General features: G+C 40.0%; 1 protein-coding gene across 7 annotated transcripts in view; it reads right to left on the bottom strand.

Moving 5' to 3' along the window:
- MYO16 (myosin XVI) overlaps positions 1 to 18,719 on the bottom strand; it is a 773,187-nt gene that overhangs the window by 302,530 nt on the left and 451,938 nt on the right. For all 7 annotated transcript variants that reach the window (XM_054249238.2, XM_017970444.5, XM_078347436.1 and 4 more), the window contains exons 15-16: positions 17,643 to 17,760; positions 5,770 to 5,917 (exon numbers count right to left, since the gene is read on the bottom strand). In XM_054249238.2, the coding sequence (XP_054105213.2) occupies positions 5,770 to 5,917; positions 17,643 to 17,760 (266 nt within the window). The remainder of the gene's footprint in view (positions 1 to 5,769; positions 5,918 to 17,642; positions 17,761 to 18,719) is intronic.

The following is an 18,719-nucleotide window of genomic DNA, read 5'->3' as shown; positions in this document are numbered from 1 at the left end:
CGGTGACTCAGCGTTTCCTTTCAGGGCCACACGGGTTAGAAACAGGTCACACGCTCTGCTCTGAGTCAAACACCGCTTGCTTTCAACTTAGAATTCAAAATCTGACCTTTACTGACAAATGTTATCCTGCAGCACCACCATCATTTCCACCACTAATCAATACAAAAGGAGACTGGGAATCACTCTTTGGACTTAGGAGCCTCGCTTTTCTGGGACTAAACCCATCTAAGTTGTTTAAGGTATGCTGAAGATAAACAACGAATTACTCTTTCTAGCTTTCATTAAATCTCAATTCCCAAAAGCAGAGATTACATTCATTCCCCAGATGTATGATATACAAAGGGAAAGAAAAATTGAAATAGCACCTATAAAACAGACAGCTGGAGGGGTGTGTGTGTGTGTGTGTGTGTGTGTGTGTGTGTTGGGTTGGGGGGAGAGTTAGGGGAAAACAGTCAGTACGGGAAGAACCATAAGTGAAAAAAGGAACTTTTAGTAATTAGCATTTGTGCTTGTCTTTCTTCATTTTTCTGTTTTTAACTTCTTGGTTTGGAATTTTTTGTTTTGTTTTGCTGATCTGACTTTATGGAGAGCTCGCCATCTTGTGGAATTTAAGGTCCATGCAGTCTTACCACCACAGCTCAAAATACAGGAACCTGGAGACCCCCTTCCTGTTGTTTCAATCATCTGCGGAGGAAGACGCTATGCAAAGTGTTATAAATACTGTTTTCATGCAGTTAAGCCTCAGGAGGCGAGGTCCATATCTGTATTGCTTATGTTCTGGTTAGGCAGACGTCCTATCGGCTGTTTCTAGATAGAATTCCTATGTCACAAGCAGGAAAGTAGTTTTACATCCATTTTGATGCAGAAATAAGCCTCCATAAATTTTCATGTAATACTTTCAACATTTTCACCTTCAAAAACAGAGTGGAAGGTAAAAACCACTTTTGTACCTTTAATGATAAAAGTGAATTACAGACGAGGAGCAGTGGCTCACGCCTGTAATCCCAGCACTTTGGGAGACCAAGGCTGGTGGATCACTTGAGGTCAGGAGCGCAAGACCAGTTTGGCAAACATGTCATAGTGTCCTAACCCTGTAATCCCAGCTGAGGCAGCAGAATCGCTTGAGGCCAGGAGGTGGAGGTTGCAGCAAGCCGAAATACCACCACTGTCCTCCATCCTGGGCAACAGAGCGAGACTCCGTCTCAAAAAGAAAAAAAAAATGAAGAGGTGGGAGGAATTACAGACATGTTTTCTTCTCTATGGAGGTCTAATCACATAAGATAAGTATTGAATATGCCTTCAGCTCAATTACTGATGCATGTATATTTTATTTTGATTCAGGTATCTAATCAGTTGTTATGGAACAAAGAAGAGATAGAATGGATTTGAAAACAGGAGGCCAGTAATTTTTGTAGTATTGGCTTTAGGACTCAGTGTACTTCATCCAAATTCCACTAAAAGCTGCACTGTGGAATGAGGGAACCAGCGAAAAGATGCTGTGTTTATATGGTCACATGCAGGCTGCTTTATTCTACATAATAGAAATGGAAATATTCTTTTGAAAAAAATCAGAAAAGTAGATGTGACAATAATAATAATGTCATTCTTAATAATAGATAAACTATATATAATATATAATACATAATTAATAATAGGAGATATACTAATTATTCATAATAGTAGATATAATTATCTACTTAATAATAGTAGCTGTATTACATATATGTAGAATCAGGCAGCCCTCAGAATCACAGCAGATTCAGAGAGACTACAGGGATGCCTTGTGCTCAGAACAAATTTTTTTTTTTTTTGAGACAGAGTCTCGCTCTGTCACCAGGCACCAGGCTGGAGTGCAGTGGCACAATCTCGGCTCACTTCAACCTCCGCCTCCCGGGTTCAGGCAATTCTCCCTCCCAAGTAGCCTCCCAAGTAGCTGGGACTACAGGCGCATGCCACCATTTATAGACAAAAAAAGGGAAGAGCCATAGAGAAATCAGCAGAGCGGTGTAACAGCTGGATTGGTTATAGGTTGGTGTTTGTCTTATTTGAACAACTGACCACTCAACAGTCTGTGAGGGGTTGAAGTATGGCCGCTGGGATTGGTCAAGTCTCAGCCATTGCTGCAGGCACCAACTCCTAAGTTAGGTTTTCAATCTTGTCTGCCTATTAAGCTAGGTTATAGTTCATCCACAAGGACTCAAATATAAGAGCATGGAGTCCTTCTCCGGCCACAGTTAGTTTTCTTTAACACAGGGTATTAAGCATTCTACAGAGAGCAATATCCTTTACCTATGAGTACCAGTTTTAAGAAAGAGATTCAGAAGGATCATCAGTTCATGAAAAGTTAGAAGGCTCGCAAATTCAGGTTTATATTTCTAATTGTGAGCAACCCAGTTTCCAAAATTATATAACTTAATACTCATAATTACTAAACAAAGATTAGATACCAACCTAAATTTAGACATTAAACTAATATGAACTCCTCAAACCTAACCAACATTTCAAAAGTGAGAAGATCCACCAGTATTATAAATGTAAGAAGATGCACAACATGAACCACAAAAATACTGTGATGCATATTGTGTTAAAACTTGAAAAACTTTTAAAATTAAAGATTAAAAATTAAATTAAATTAAATTAAAATTAAAGATTTCCTGTGAAATTGCCATTGTACAAATGCTCCAATTGATGTCTTCATGAATCTTGAGGGTGGTGAATATTTTCATGGAAAATGTTGTTTTGCACCCATTAGATATTTATGATACATTTTAATAAAATAACTGCTTTGTTCAAGAGAACTGAATTATTCATGATTTTCCTGAGTTCTTTCCTGTTGGAGCTCCTCATAAAGTCACCCCTGACTGTTTGACTTTCTAAATAGCCTAAGCGACTCCAAACTCATTTATGCAAAGTGAAATATCAGAAATGTAGCTCAATATGGAAATCCTTGTTTTCTCCCACACACTCACACACGTCAAAAGACTTACCTAAACCATAGATCAAGAAGTTAAATTGTTTATTTAAATTATAGATTAGATTCTTTCTTCTTTCTTCATTATTAGCTATGTGTCTGCAATGCCAAGCACATACGCACATGAATACACGTGTGTGCATGCACACACACACACACACACACACACACACAGATGCACCCTAAACCACATATCAGCTCGAAGCGTTGAGCTTTTGCTGGTTCGAAGGATTGGGAGCAGAGAAGCCCAAAGCTCTTCTCTTCCTCACAGGCTATCTCTCAGCATGCAAGCCCTAGAATCCAATTAGGTGCTTCCTCCCAGGGTCAACATGTTCACTTATCCATGTTCAAGGTAGAAAAACACAAAGTTAATCTCAACTGATGGGTTTTGTCAATACTGCTGTTACATAAAAGGGATTCACTTGAGTACAAGCTTCCTCATGTCTCTGGATTTGATGTCCTCCTTTATAATATGAAGGGATTTGATTTAAAATATTTCCAATGTCCTGGAAGCTTGGAATTTTTATATTCATATTGCTTTTGCCTATCATATTTTAATATCAGCACTTTCTTCTCAATTTCTATTGTATTTTGAGAACAGAAAACCCTAAAATAGTTTTTCCTTGTGAATAAAACACAATTTTGATAAGGCCTTTTGTACTTCTTGACTACTTTCCACCTGCACGACATGACAAACCACATCCATAGCCCTAGACGTCTTCACTGAAATGTAATGACAGAGATGAGCAATGTGGTAGTAAGTTAGGCCAATTCATTCTCTTCCCCTGAGCACACCCGCACCATCACTCACCCCGCAGAGCAGCGGCGGGACAGAGGTCGCCCTGTAATTTCTCCAAGTGGTTCTAGGAGTTCAGCCTTGAACTGGCTCCAGTGCCCTGGAAAATCCTTCCTCTCTCCAGCACCCTCTGGACCCCTGCATCTCCAGCTTGGTGTCTCAGGCAGCAGCACTGGCTCTCTGACCACTCTTCCCCTCCCCAGCACCCTGGTTCCCCCCAGCCTTGTCACCATGTAAGTGGGACAACCATATCATGTGTTGCTCAGGACATAGTCACAGGAATCATTCTTGATCTCTTTACCTCATATCCTACCCTAGGTGCATCCATCCTTCCCGACCTTTCTACCTTCAGAGTGTAACACGTTTTTCCCTTCTTCACTGCCTGTACCACCACTCACATCAGGGCCATCACCACCTCCCCACGACCACACCAGGAATTTAGCTCTCTGATTCCAGCTGGGACTACCACAGGGACATCTCCACAGATGCAAGTCACCTTCAAAGTGAAAACCAATTTCCTTGCATAGTCAGAATTCCAAACCACTTCTAGCCAACTCAGAATGAAATCTAAATTCTGACCATGGCTGTTCTTTTTGTGTTGTTGCTATTATCCTCCCTCTTTCCCATACAACTCTAGTCTCAGCTACTGGCCTTCACGTTCTCCCTCGAATGATGAGTATGTTCCCTCAGGCCCCTCGTACACTTCCATGTGACTTGGACACCCCTCCACATCTGTGAATGGCCTTCTCTGGTGTCTGTACCACAGGTATCACATGATAGGAGGCGCCCAATTAACCCATCTGAACTCAGGACACCCACCTGCTCCTCTGTTCCCCAACCGTGATTTATTTGTATCATGTCACCTCAACTATGACGGACCTGTTTGTTAATGTCTCCCCAATCAGAACATAATGGCTTCAGATAGAGAAATAGCACAGCAAAGCAGAGAGAACTAGAGATATTCTTGCAGGCTTAAAGCAGCCTACATGTGTATTCAAGAGGGGGCTTGTTGAAGAAGCCCCCCGCCAATATGTTCTCTCAATAATCACTTGTCCTTAACCACTGCCTTGACTACATGCAGGTGAGAGAAGCAATCTTTATTTCTCTCTCTCTCTCTCTCTCTCTCTCTCTCTCTCTCTCTCTCTCTGCGTGTGTGTGTGGTTTTCTCCTATAGCATCCTTTAGTATCTCTCACAAAAGTTCTCCTAAAATTGTGCAAACTCACACCATTCCTCTAGATCTAACAATAAAAACTCCATAAACTATAAAGAAGGTGTCAGCAGGTATCTGAAGCCAATCCACATGTCCCTCAGAGCCTAGTTCCCACACCCCTGCCACTGAATTGAGTTTGGATCAGAATCCATTTCTCTCTTGCTCTCTTCTTCCACCAACTTCTCTTTTGAATGGGGTTCATTTCCCATATTGTGTCTTTGTCTCATCCGAATGCCAATCTGGACCAATCCCTGTGGCAGAGACACACTAAACCAGGCCATTAGCAGAAGCGCAAACATTGAGAAAACATCCTTCACTCACTGTCTACATGGCCTGTCACTCCCATGAATCTCCTATGACCAAGGCACCCTAGTATTAACACAAGTGCTTTCTTCCTCCAGTGAAAGGAATCAGCCCCGCAGATTATGTGTACTGTGCATCTTAATCCACGGTACAACTTCATCTGACACCAGTGAATACTCAAACTTACTCAAATCATACTGCCCATTATCTCAAAGCAAGGCCATGGGTTAGGACTGCGTAAGTAATATTACAGTCAAAATACTTAAAAGGAATACAGGAGTTTACATATGCTCAATTTTTTTCCTGATCTAAAAACTAGTAAAATAGTTAGAACACTGTTAGGTGGATAGTTTCAACCCAATAGTATCCAACAGTTATCTTTTACTCACCATTTTGTCTCTGGAAAGTAAGAAGATAATTTAAGACTACCAAACTGCAATCCCAATTCGAAGGCATGACTTTTAGATACAAAATACATTGTCACTCACCGGTGTGCAGATAAATTATTAAGATGAAGTCCATATTTCTCTTCAGCAGATAACCCATCCATCAACAAGTAGAAAATGAGAAAATTGCTCTGGCCAAGAGGTTGTGAAACAAGTCTGGATTTTTCTAGCAAATACGTATAAATTCTGGCTGGTTGGGAAAAGAAAAGTGATTCTGTTAAATGGCTGTATTCATTTTGTTGCCATAAATTATCACATATTAATTAATTATAAGAGATACAAGGACTGTTGATTTCTCCTTTTCCCATCAATTTACATTTTATTGTATTGTCTTATTGCTTTAGCTAGGACTTTCAATAGGATACTGAAAAGACACAGTTTAAGGGGACATCCTTCCTTGTCCCATATCCAACAAAGAACTTGGTGCATAAATACAATCTAAAAAAAAGATTTGCTCTTGCCTGTAACAAAGGCTTTGAAATAAGCTTTGGAATTTTCCTCATGAATGTTTCACTGGTTGAGTCTTGGCCATGCTGATATGGTAGATATTAACATACACAGTACTGACAAGCATTCCCAGCAACTAGATCAGAATTACATATGACCACACTATTAAGCCCCAGAGAGGTAGACCCTGCTCTCTCACTGCCAGAAACACTGGAAGAAAGCCACTGTAGCAAAGGAAGATGTAATCGGAATTCACACAGATATAGTTTAATAAGCAGAAAGTATTTTAGGATGAGGTAGATAAGGTTTCTATAAAATAATACATGTCCAATGTGAACAGTGTTTAGACATCTTCTCCGTTTATTGTGACCCCACATGCGTGGTAATAGGACCACTATCTAATGCTTATTTAGTCGTCTGTTTTCAAAATTTACAAAATAAAAAAAAAAAAAGCCAAAAACGGCAATATGGGAATCACAACCTCAGTTTTGCTTTACAGATTAAGATCAGCAATTCAGAAGCTAGTGTTGGTTAAAATTATGACTGTATTTTTGGCATGCTGCAAATTTCATTGTTTCTGGAACATTTTAAAAAGTGAATATAGGTTTATTTTCATCATTATGAATATTCGGATTATGCATTTCAATTTTATTTTTATTTACTTTGTTATTTGTTGAGACACAGTCTCGCTCTATTGCCCAGGCTGGAGTGCAGTGGTATGATCTCGGCTCACTGTAACCTCTGCCTCCCCAGTTCAAGAGATTCTCCTGCCTCAACCTCCTGAGTAGGTGCGATCAGGTGCATATCACCACACCCAGCTAATTTTTGTATTTTTAGTAGAGAGAGGGGTTTGCTATATTGGCCAGGCTGGTCTCGAACTCCTGACCTTGAGTGATCTGCCCACATTGGCCTCCCAAAGTGCTAGGATTACAGGAGTGATCCACCACACCAGACCTGTATTTTAATTTTAAATGCAAATGTGAATTATTACAGTTTTCCTGTTTGAAGTAAGAATCCATTGTCAACATTATTTGGATGAGGGGTGTTAATGAATGGCAGTTCTTAGAAAAGCAAACAGATATAATTATCTCCTACATTGGAACTTTTAAAAAATCTCATGTAATGAATGTGCTAAGAATTATTCTAAAGTCCAGCCACTAAAAGCAAAAATGTGATGTCTCCCAGTTTAATTTTATACAGTGAATCTGCTCAAACAACTGGAACCACTATTTACAGTGCTTTCCCATGCATTTAGTAAGTGGCCACTTTAGCTAATCAGAATTCTTATTGGAGATTTTAAACATTTCAAAATTAATATCCCTTAGTGAGAAAAGTTGCCTAATGAGACAACTTTGGGAAAAGTTGCCAGGAGAGCATAAATAAAAGGTCTTTCAAAATATCTCTTTTATTGGTAAGAGTAAAGCCCAAAGGTGATGGTAAAATTGGAACTGGGGGTGGTGTCAAGCCCTGAAATAGTAACTAACCTCAGTGGGTGAGCGTGTGCACGTGGGTGCGTGCGCATCGGGCTTCATGAGAATCGATCAGGTGGCAATTTCAAGTTAAGTTTTAAATATATTTTCCTCCTTAAATTCTTTGCTGAAAACATTTTCTGTTTAATATTAATGATATTAGTCTTGAATTAATTTACTAATCAAGAGGATACTTTTTAAAAGTCTAAAGACATTTTAAATAAACCTGCCATGATAATCTTCCTTCTCTTCCTAGTCTTTAAGCATGAAGTATCAGGTGAGAAGGGAGAAGGGAATAGTCATCATGCCGCCGTTCTTGGAGAAAGGGTTGGCTAAGCCCCACTTATCCCAGCCAATATGCAAGCTCTGCTTGAAGCGGATTTCAAAACTAATCAAATTCCACAACATGGAGTCTCTTCAATACATTTCATCTAAATTCAAAAACACTGTAATTATTAATCAACCTGGTTAGCTTATCTCCAGCAGTGAATAAAATTGCTGTGGATTAGCAGAATTCTGATCAGCAGGGTTTCAAAATATGTGTATATCTTGAGTGAGCTTTTACATGGAGGCAAACACAAAACAGCCCAAAATTCAAATTGCCACAAGACTCTAATATTCTTTCAAATGGAAAAATTCAGACCTATTAGCTGTGTCTGAAATGAAACCGTAAAAATGGAAGGCATATGATGGGTTTCTAAGTGACAGGTTCCAGGACACATTCATGTAGTGTTCACACACAGAAGGAAACATTCTACTACTACTTGACCTCCTAACTTCTCAAGACTTCTGTGTTTTAAAAGCTCTTTTATGTCAGAAATACTTGTGACTAGAAACATACTTGCAATTCTCTGCAAGTGTCCACATATTCACATATGTGTTCCAAAAAGTTTTGTTGCTGAAAAAATATATACGTTTGCAGATTATATGTAACATAATATGAAATAAAGTATTTCACAGGGCTATACAGCTTTTGTTCATTATGAAGAAAAGTGGGGGCAATAAACTTCCCTCTCTTTCAAGAAATCAAAATTCCTGCCCTTGTTTTTCCCATTGACTTCCAGAAACTTCCAACACCCACTCTCACCCTGTCACACCCATCTCGTTATGGGTACATGACCACTTAGGGCCTGTTCCCGGAAAGCATTGTCATGCCTCCAATTAGTAACCACCAAAAGCGTACTATCAATTAATCAGGATAGCCAAATATTTTCTCTTTCATACCTATGCATTTCTTTCCAGCTCATTATTCACAGGCAGGGTGGTGATCACTCTGGTGGTGTAACCTAAGTGAAAATCCTCCTGGAGGAGTCAAATGGACGGCTCCTACTCCTCAGTCTGACATCGCCAATCCCTGCGTCCCTCTGGGCCTCATTTTCCCTATCCCTAATAATAAGAAGAAAAGACACAAAGGTCCCAAGATTCCTCTGGACTCCAGGATGAAGGCACTACCACTTAAGCACCTACTGTGTACCTGACACTATTCTAGTGTCTTTCGAGCATCGCCTCATTTAAATTCTGTTGCAAGCCTTTTCACATGTAAACCCAACTGTCTCGTCTCCTAAGCCCAGGCTGTTTGCAATAAAGGACGCCGCTCTTCACCTAAGAACGACTAAAGCACTTAAAAACTTTTAAAAGAACGTCCTGCTAAGTCTATAGTTCTAAGACTATTTGATGATGGTAACGAAGATGATTATTCACCTTTTATTATATCTCTAGTTCATTTATTTAACATCAGGATTTGGGGGGAAAAACACAAAGCAAAGGCCCTCATATATTTTCCATTTCACTTTTGTTAACTTTGAGATTTAAATTTCCTAAATAGAAAACACAGCCTGGATATTTTTCTGTAAGATACTTTCTATTGTTAGTAAATTTCAATTTCAACTTAAATAGACTTGGATATCTTCAGGGTACACACACCAAAAGCCAAATATTCTTCACATTCCTCAGGGGGACTCTGGACCTCCCTTTCTTTTGAGTTCTTCCCACTTACTTCTGGGAAAGGAAGAATCTAAGATTTGAAATAAAATGAAAAGAAAAAGAAAGCAGTGAGTGATTTAAAGAGCTATGTTAACATATTGAGCATTCGTGGGAACTCTAAGAGTTTGGGGTGATGATTATCCCCCTTGGACAGAAGGAGAAAATGAGGCATGGAAGATCCAGTGAGCTGCCCAAGGCCAGCGGGCACAAAATAAACAAGCCAGGACTCAACCTCAGGCCTTGTGGCTCATCAGGACCACAGAGGGAGCTCAGAGCTTAGAATCAAGCAAACATCTGCCTTTTGAGCTCGCTAAATGCATTGCTGATGCGGATGAATTTGGCCCTCTGCACATTCTGGGCACAGTTAAAAGCATGGTCTGATGGACTCTCAATGTTTTCCAATCCTTTGCAAGTAAGCTCTTGAGGAAAGTGTAAGAAAAGAAAACAGTATCATCAAAAGAAACCATCCCTTAACCCACAGTAGCCATAGGAGACCATTAAATACTGTATTTCCTGGAATACGGTGACCTTCTGAAAGTCCTTCAATCTGATCTTGGTGAACAGAATTCTTTTGGTGAACATTATTCTCTGGAATAATGAATATTCCAGAAGAGGACATCATGTTCTCATTTGCAAAATTATTTGGTCAATAGCTAAGATTTACCTTGGGTAAATGGAATGACTCAGTTTTGAACATGTAGCCGCTAAGTGAGATTTGGGACATGGCGGGTCCTGTGCTCCTTTCACAAGGCCCCTCAGCCGAATCAGATTTCTGAAGATGCACCGGGGCCAGTGTCTTGGCACCCTTTATTGGCACTGGCTCCTTTTCAGAGGCAGCCTGATTAAACCACTAATAGCTCCATCATGATACCAGAAATAGTCAACTTCAAAAGTGGTTTATTTCCAATTAAATGAAAAGTAGATGAAGAGAGCATAGGAGACCGTAGAGTCTGTATAATTTTAAAGCTGGGTAAAGGCGATCAGTGACATTCACCCATTCACCTGAGTTGACAGCCCGACAGCCAACCTGCAGTTCCATCTAGAAGGCCCTTTCCATGTGCCCAGCTGCCCTGCATGAAGATGGTTTTACAATTTGATTTGTGATTTAAAGAGCTATGTTAACGTATTGAGCATTTGTGAGAACTCTAAGAGTTTGGGGTGATGATTATCCCCCTTGGACAGAAGGAGAAAATGAGGCATGGAAGATCCAGTGATTTGTCATTCTCAGGAAAACAGGTGACTTGTGAGCAAATTAAAATAAGAAAGAGCTAACTAAAAATATCACTATCACATATTTTGAAGATTGAAAAACAATAAAGTGATTATTTGTTAAGAATGAAGCCACTATATTATTCTACTTTATCTGGGTATGTTCCATGAGACAGTTCTGCCTACTACATAAAAAACTGCATATACTCTAAAGTGAATGAAAACTTTATAGTTTTATACCCATAAAAGACAGGGAATGATCTTGTGCAGAAGAAAAAGAACTGTCATTCCTTTTCCAGGAACAAGCCCTAAGTGGTCATGTACCCATTATCAGATAAGTGCAACAGGATGAGGGTGGGTGTTGGAAGTTTCTAGAAGTCAATGGGAAGGACAAGGGCAGGAACTTTTCTTTCTTGAAAGAGAAGAAAGTTTATTTCCCCAACTTTTTTTTTCACAATGAACAAAACTGTATAGCCCTATGAAATACTCCATTGCATATTGTTACATATAATCTGTAAACACACACACACACCCATATATGCTATATATGTATATACACACGTGTGTGTGTGTGTGTGTGTGTGTGTGTGTGTATATATATATATGTATTCAGGACCATAACTTTTTGAAAAACATACATGAATGTGCCATTAATGTCATAAATGGACGCGTATGCCACACAATATAAACGCCTTTTCATGCTCAGATGAAAAGTACAAATTGTAGAGATTCAGGCAATGATATTAGCAAATCTCGTCAAGTCCCGAATAAAAGGCACTGTATGGCTAAAGCTGAGTTAATGTTGGCAAAGTTTTCCTTTCATTCACTAACTTTCTAAACTGTCTGTGGGATGATAGTAAGATGTTGTATGAGTCACTCAATCCTGAGGGAGGGTGCCCGTACACCAGGGAACCTAAAGATTATATTCTAAAATAAATAATCAGATTGGGAAAATGCTGTTAGAAGCCAGACTAGAATGTTGTTTATAAATCACATTTTCCCCCAAACCAGAAATAGTCCTTCCTTATTTATAGTTGGTGTTTCATAAAACTAAGCCTGATATTTTTTATATTATGATTTATGGTTGCATCTCTGATGAAAGAGTTGACAAGTCCCAGCTACTAAGGAGGCTGAGGCAGGAGAACTGCTTGAACCTGGGAGGTGGAGGTTGCAGTGAGCCAAGATCGCGCCACTGCACTCCAGCCTGACGCCTGAAGACAGAGCGAGACTCTGTCTCAAATAAATAAATAAAAGTATAATAGTAACAATGAAAGAAACAGCACCTATTGACCTTCAAATTAGTATGATGATGCTCCTTGTCCAAAAAGATGGTAACAACTATTTCATAAATGCTGATAATTTAAAGAAAAACACTCTACCTAAAGTAGAAACTCAGTCTGTAATCAACACTTATTTGACCTGGTTGAGATAAAGTAGCCCCACTCCAGTTTGATTAACTATTTCAGTGAGCATTTCCAATTCAGAATGCTTACACAGGGGACTGATTTGAACACTCAGCTCTCTTTAAAATGTATGTAAAGTGGTTTAAGTTAATGTGTTTTTAATTTTTCTTTCATAAAAGGAGTCTTGGCAACAGATGGATTTAAAAGTATCACTAATGTATAACAAAAGTATCATTTACGGATAGCTTCTTAAAGTGTTCAATGCCTATATTTTTGAGCAGCGATGATATTCCTTTTTTTTTTTTTTTTTTTTGAGACAGAATCTTGCTCTGTCACCAGGCTGGAGTACAGTGGTGCAATCTCAGCTGACTGCAATGTCTGCCTACTGGGTTCAAGTGATTCTTCCACCTCAGCCTCCCAAGTAGCTGGGACCACAGGCATATGCCACCATGCCTGGCTAATTTTTGTGTGTGTATTTTTAGTAGAGACAGGGTTTCACCGTGTTGGCCAGGATGGTCTCGATCTCTCAACCCCGCCATCCACCCACCCCAGCCTCCCAAAGTGCTGACATTACAGGCATGAGCCACCGTGCCTGGCCCCATATTCATTCTTAAACTGAAAATCATTTTAAAGTAAAAATTCACACAATAGATCTCCGTTACTCTTTGTTGCAGGATGGACTGTATCCTACAAAATGTATACATTGAAGTCTTCATCCCCAATACCTTAGAATGTAACCTTCTTTGGAAATAACACCAATGCAGAGATACAATAGTTACCCCTCATCATCAGGGGATATGTTCTCAGATCCCCAGTGGACCCCTGAACCTGGAGATAGTACCAAACCCTGTATACATGATGTTTTTCCTATACACACACCTATATAATTTAATTTATAAATTAGACAAGCAAGAAATTAACAGAATAACTAAAAATGGAATAGAACAATTATAACAATATACTGTTCACCATTCCAGGGCTAGGAGATTGTTTCCTACCATGGATCTTAGCGACCTCAGCATACAATTTGTTCTTTCCTTATTGCGTTGAGAATGTTCACCTTTTCACTAAAAGGAAGCACTGTACAGTCTCTCTTTGGCCTACCCAAATCTCCAGCCTCACCACTCTTGCACTCTGAGGCCATTATTAAGTAAAATAAGGATTATTTGAACACAAGCACCAGGAAACTGGCACCACCTGATAACTGAGAGAGCGTCTAACTGACTAACAGGCAGGTAGTGTAAACATCACAGATACACTGAACAAAGGGATGATTCACTTCCCAGGCTGGATGGAACTGGAGGGCATGAGATTTCATCACGTTACTCAAAATAACAGGCAATTGAAAACTCAGGAATTGTTTATTTTGAGAATTTTCTATTTAATATTTTTGGACCACAGTTGACCTTGGGTAACTGAAACCAAAGAAAGCAAAACTTTAGATAAGGGTGAAACTACCATACTCAAGTTACAATAAGGTCATACTAGAGTAGGACGTGTCCTAATCCAATGTGACCAGCGTCCTTTGGAGAAGAGCAGAGGCACAGGAAGAAGTCCGTGAGTCAATAGAGGCAGAGATTGGAGCAATGCATCTGATTGAAGCAACGCATCTGATTGGAGCAATGCATCTGATTGGAGCAATGCATCTGATTGGAGCAATGCATGTGATTGGAGGAACGCATCTGATTGGAGCAACGCATCTGATTGGAGCAATGCATCTGATTGGAGCAATCCATCTGATTGGAGCAATGCATGTGATTGGAGCAATGCATCTGATTGGAGGAACGCATCTGATTGGAGCAATGCATCTGATTGGAGCAATGCATCTCCAAGCCAAGGGGCACTCAGGATCAGCAGCCACCATCAGAGCTAGAAATGGGCAGGGGAGATTCCCCTCCCCCCCCCCGCAGAGAAGTCAAGAGCTTGTGCCTCTACAGACACCTGAATTCTAGACTTCTAACCTCCAGAACTGTGAGACCCTTAATTTCTGTTGTTTCCAGCCATCATATTGGCATTCATTTGCTACTGCAGCTTTTGAACACTGACATACTCTAACACATTCTCATATCCACCCTACTCATTCTATGCTACAGGCACAGGAGGCAAGTACAAGCTACTAAGTTATTCTGAGAGCCAAGGGAGCATCAGACCCACAGCTAACAGAGTGCTTCAACAATGCCGGGCACTAGGCAGCATCTTTAAAATTATCTGGTCCAGCTGGTGTCTGCCCCTTCCTCTTGCTTATACAGAGCCAGCACTGGCATGAGAGAGCACGTGGCAGCCAGGAGGATGTTCCATGGCAGGTTCTGATGACTGAGTGAAGATGTTCCTTCTTGGAAACATCAACCCATTCTTTATAGGACGGGTAATATATCTTTGTACTCAACACCCTTTCCACCTGGTAGTGAGGGAAAAAAATAAAAAATCAATCACTCCAGTGGAAGTTTAAAGGAACTCCTTTCATAGGACGGAAAAAATTGAATGGGGTGGGAATTTCTCCCAGGTTAACAATCCCTGTCCCCCACATTGGGGTGGACTCCATATCTGGATCCCCTTCTATGACCTCGTGGGAGCTGCTTTTCTCTCTAACCATTTCTTTCTCCTTTTCTTCTCTCTCTGCCCAAATAAATCACTTTCCACAAAACTCTTCGGGGTCCGATATTTACTTACAAGTTCACCGTGCCCAGTGGGGTTCTCTCTCCCACTCTTGGTTGAGTGAGGGACCAAGAGCCTGGAAGAAAACAGCCCACAGGGGAGTGAGCTGAGCCTTCCCCGGTCCTGGAACCAGGTCTCAGTAGGGGATACCTGAAAAAACTTGTCCTATTTCTTTTCTTTTTCAGTGTAAACATTTTTAGTCTTGTCAAAACTTTACTCCAAAAAATATGACATTGGAACTTTTACTCTTCTGATAAACATTTTCTGAACATGTCCCTTTTATTTCTTTTCTTAAAAACAGGAAACAAAGAATTGAGCTCCCAGTCTCACCCGTTCAGGGCACTGTGGGTCCTACCATGTTTATGATCTAGGTGGCAGACTTCTGTGAATGCAATCTCAGTCAGCACTGGCTTTGTTACTTTCTTTTGTAGCATAGGAAGAAGTCCCTGAGTCAATAGAGGCAGAGATTGGAGCAATGCATCTGATTGGAGCAATGCATCTGATTGGAGCAATGCATTGTTCCAATAAAAAACATGCAAAAGGATCACGAAATCATTTGTCCAGAGTTTTAAAAGAACAGAGCAGGAAGCTACCAAACAGACAAACCTAAGTGATAAGAACTAAGTTGAGGATGTTAATTCGCAGAACAGAATGAGTAGAAAGTCCACGTGGAAAGTGGAGAAATGACAGGCACACCTGTCATCAATGCCCTGATTGCCATTTCCATAAGAGAAAAAGAAACTCTATACAAGGCTGAAATTATATCGAATTTACGGTCACAGCTCCCTAATGATTCAGAGGGCTTTTCAGGGCCTTCAGTGGCTCCAGGCCCATCATCAGGAATATGCATCATCTCTGGGTCTCAATGCTGCCTGGACAAGCTGCCTGAGGGGCACGTGTGGGGCTGATGATGCCGAAGATTTGAGTGACCACATGTTCATGGAGATTGTTGATTAACAGAAGGCTCAATTAATCAGTGTTTATGACAGAGTTTTCCAGTTCTTTTTAATATGTATATATAATTATTTTCTAAATTAACATTGCTAAAGAAAAGGACCCTCTAAACTATCCAGAAAAATAAATGAGAGAAAAAAAAAAGAAAAAAAGTTAGTAATGAGTAACACCTTCAGAAGCCAGTTGTTTTCTCTCCCTCTTGGTGAAAGAAACACGAAATTGAGAAGAAAAAGTCATGCTGGTGACACCCCAGATGAGCTTTTCTTCCTTGCACTAATTGTGCATAAACACACGCGGGGCTGCTTTCAGCTCTCGGCACTCCCAGGCACTGGCAATCCCATGAGTCACCTGGGAATCTTGCAAACTGCAGTCTCCATCAGCCAATGCAGAGTATGGCCTCAGATTCTGCATCTATAACAAACTCCCAGGTGATGACACAATGCTCGTCCTTGGGCCACACATTTGAGTGGCAAAGGGGCTGGAACATGGAGCTTTAAATGTTTTAGCTTCCTACTTTCGGGGCATGTACTACCCTCTTAGAGAACATCGCCACAGCCCACCAGTCACTAAAAGCTAAGGAAGATAACCATTCTCAGCATTAGAGAAGGAAATCCGGGTCTTTCCCTTGAAGGAGCGCAGGCAGCCAGGTGCTAGGAAACCCGGACTTGAAAACCGGAGCTTGAGGCTGGAAAGGTCTTCATAACAGGGCAGACCTTCAGAACCCTAAGCCATGGGTTTCAAAAACCAACTAACAAATAACTTTCCTTTTGCATAAATTAACCCTGTAACTTCAACATCTGAAAGCCTCTTTTCATACTCTTTATGCATGTTGTCTATCACATTTCATTTGTAGAAATCTGATTCTGACATAGACTTTCTGCAAAATACAATGTTTGGCTTCTAGATTATAGTCAAACTAACTTTTGTTTCCTGAAGGGAAAATAGGGTAACTTTAAAAAGCAAAATAAAACTAAGTCTTTCAGAAATCATTTATAATTAATTGCAAATGTTTACAGGCTGACAGCTGTTGCAAGTCTTTAAAATTTTTGACTACTTCAAGTATATTAAAAATTCTACCTACAATTGTATTTATATTATTAATTTGCATGAATAATCTGTTTTAATTGGAAAGATATAAAATCCTAGGTGAATTTTAAATTAGTTAAATTTGAAATAAGGAGTTTTCATAAAATATACATTAAATATTTAAATCAAATATGAAACTGGGTTTAGTTTGGTGATTATTTTTGTGTTTAAATTTAATTCAATTATTTAAACATATGGATTCAGTTTTATTTAAAATAGATTTCAATGTGTGTTGTGTGAAGAAATTATATATAATACTCAGGTATTATTTATTCAGTTAAAGTATTTGAGTTTGTTTCTATGTGCAGCAAGGGTGACCTCTTTCAGCTATGTTTGGTTTGGGTTTGGTTCCTCATTATATAGTTTATACAATGATCATCTTCAAAAGGTCCAGCTTGCATTTGAGAATATGTTTCAATTCACAGTAACCTTAGCACTTATACCCTGACATCCTGGGTACACGTGTGCACACACACGCACACAGACACACACACACCCTCACAAGTGCCTGAGTATCGATCCTTGTTCTAATCTAATAAAAACTTCCCAGAAGTATCTTAAAAGTGTTTATACACACAGTCATGGTGAAGAATAGGTTTTCTCTTCCCAGCATTGGTTGATACATGGTGTCCTCCGCTGTGTGCTGTGTGCGACGTGGCCATGGGCTGGCTCAGCACCAGAAACCCACATTTGCAAATGCTGCACTTACCTCCAGTTAACTGTTTTTTCCTCTCACAGAACTGCAGTTCAACATACTTGATGAAGCAACTGGACAAATCATTAAGTGTGGTCTTGGCATGTCCAAAGGCTTCTAAGACGCACATGACCTGCAGGAGAGGAGAGCATTCGACTGATCTACTCATATTGTAAAAAATAAAATTGAGGAGTAATAGCAAAGATGCAGGGAATACTTGTTCTGAAGTTTCTACACGGCTCATTTAATACCATATTGAATTTTTAAGACTTTTCGTCAAATGCAAGCTACTAGCATCCTGTGTCTCAAGCTGTGGCTGCCGCTCATGAAGTGAAATAGATTGCTTCACGACACTGCACTCTCCCTGCACATAAGAGAAGGAAAACATTCTCTTCATACACAGCCCCAAGCTTCACAAATGTTACTGAGATTTCAACCTTGAGTAGAACAGTCATGTTTGAATTTTAGAAGGGAAGCATTTGAATTAATATAAGCAATATTCAGAATTTATTTTACAATAATAAATGTATTTAAACATTGGCATTGAACATTCCTTTGAATCCTTATTTACTATCCATGCACACTCTTTTCAACCCGGACCCCCCTTATCCTCCATGCCATGCTTTTGCCCACAAACCACTCTCTCCCACAGGGTAGCAGGGAGACCCCCAGGGGAGCTGCTGTGCCGCCATCTCTGGCTGCCCTATGCTTTGCTGCAGACTCCCAAGTTTGTGGCTTTGCAATGCTATGATAAAGCTCCCCCGACCAAGCCTAGGGGCTGAAATTCCTCCTTGTTTCCTTAAGCATACACAGTAGAATAAAAGTCACTGCTTCTCCAGCAAATGACTCTGCCTCTGGAGGTGATGGGGACCAAGCAATTCTCCAAAACATACGAAAATCTGCAGAGTTCATTGTATTGCCTGTCTTTCAATAGTCAAGTTCCGTGCAATTTCTGCATCAGCCACATGAGGGAGCACAGTAACACCTTATTGATACACTGGCTCATTTTCCTGTTCCCTGACATTTCTAATAGTGTTTCTTGAGAACATTATTCTATTTTTTAAAGTGTTTTGATCTTACTGTTTTGTTTTT

This window comes from Callithrix jacchus, chromosome 1 (genome assembly GCF_049354715.1).
Source record: "Callithrix jacchus isolate 240 chromosome 1, calJac240_pri, whole genome shotgun sequence".
Taxonomy (NCBI): Eukaryota; Metazoa; Chordata; class Mammalia; order Primates; family Cebidae; genus Callithrix; species Callithrix jacchus.
The sequence above is the reverse complement of the archived record's forward strand: the minus strand, read 5'-3'. Positions and strand labels throughout refer to the sequence as shown.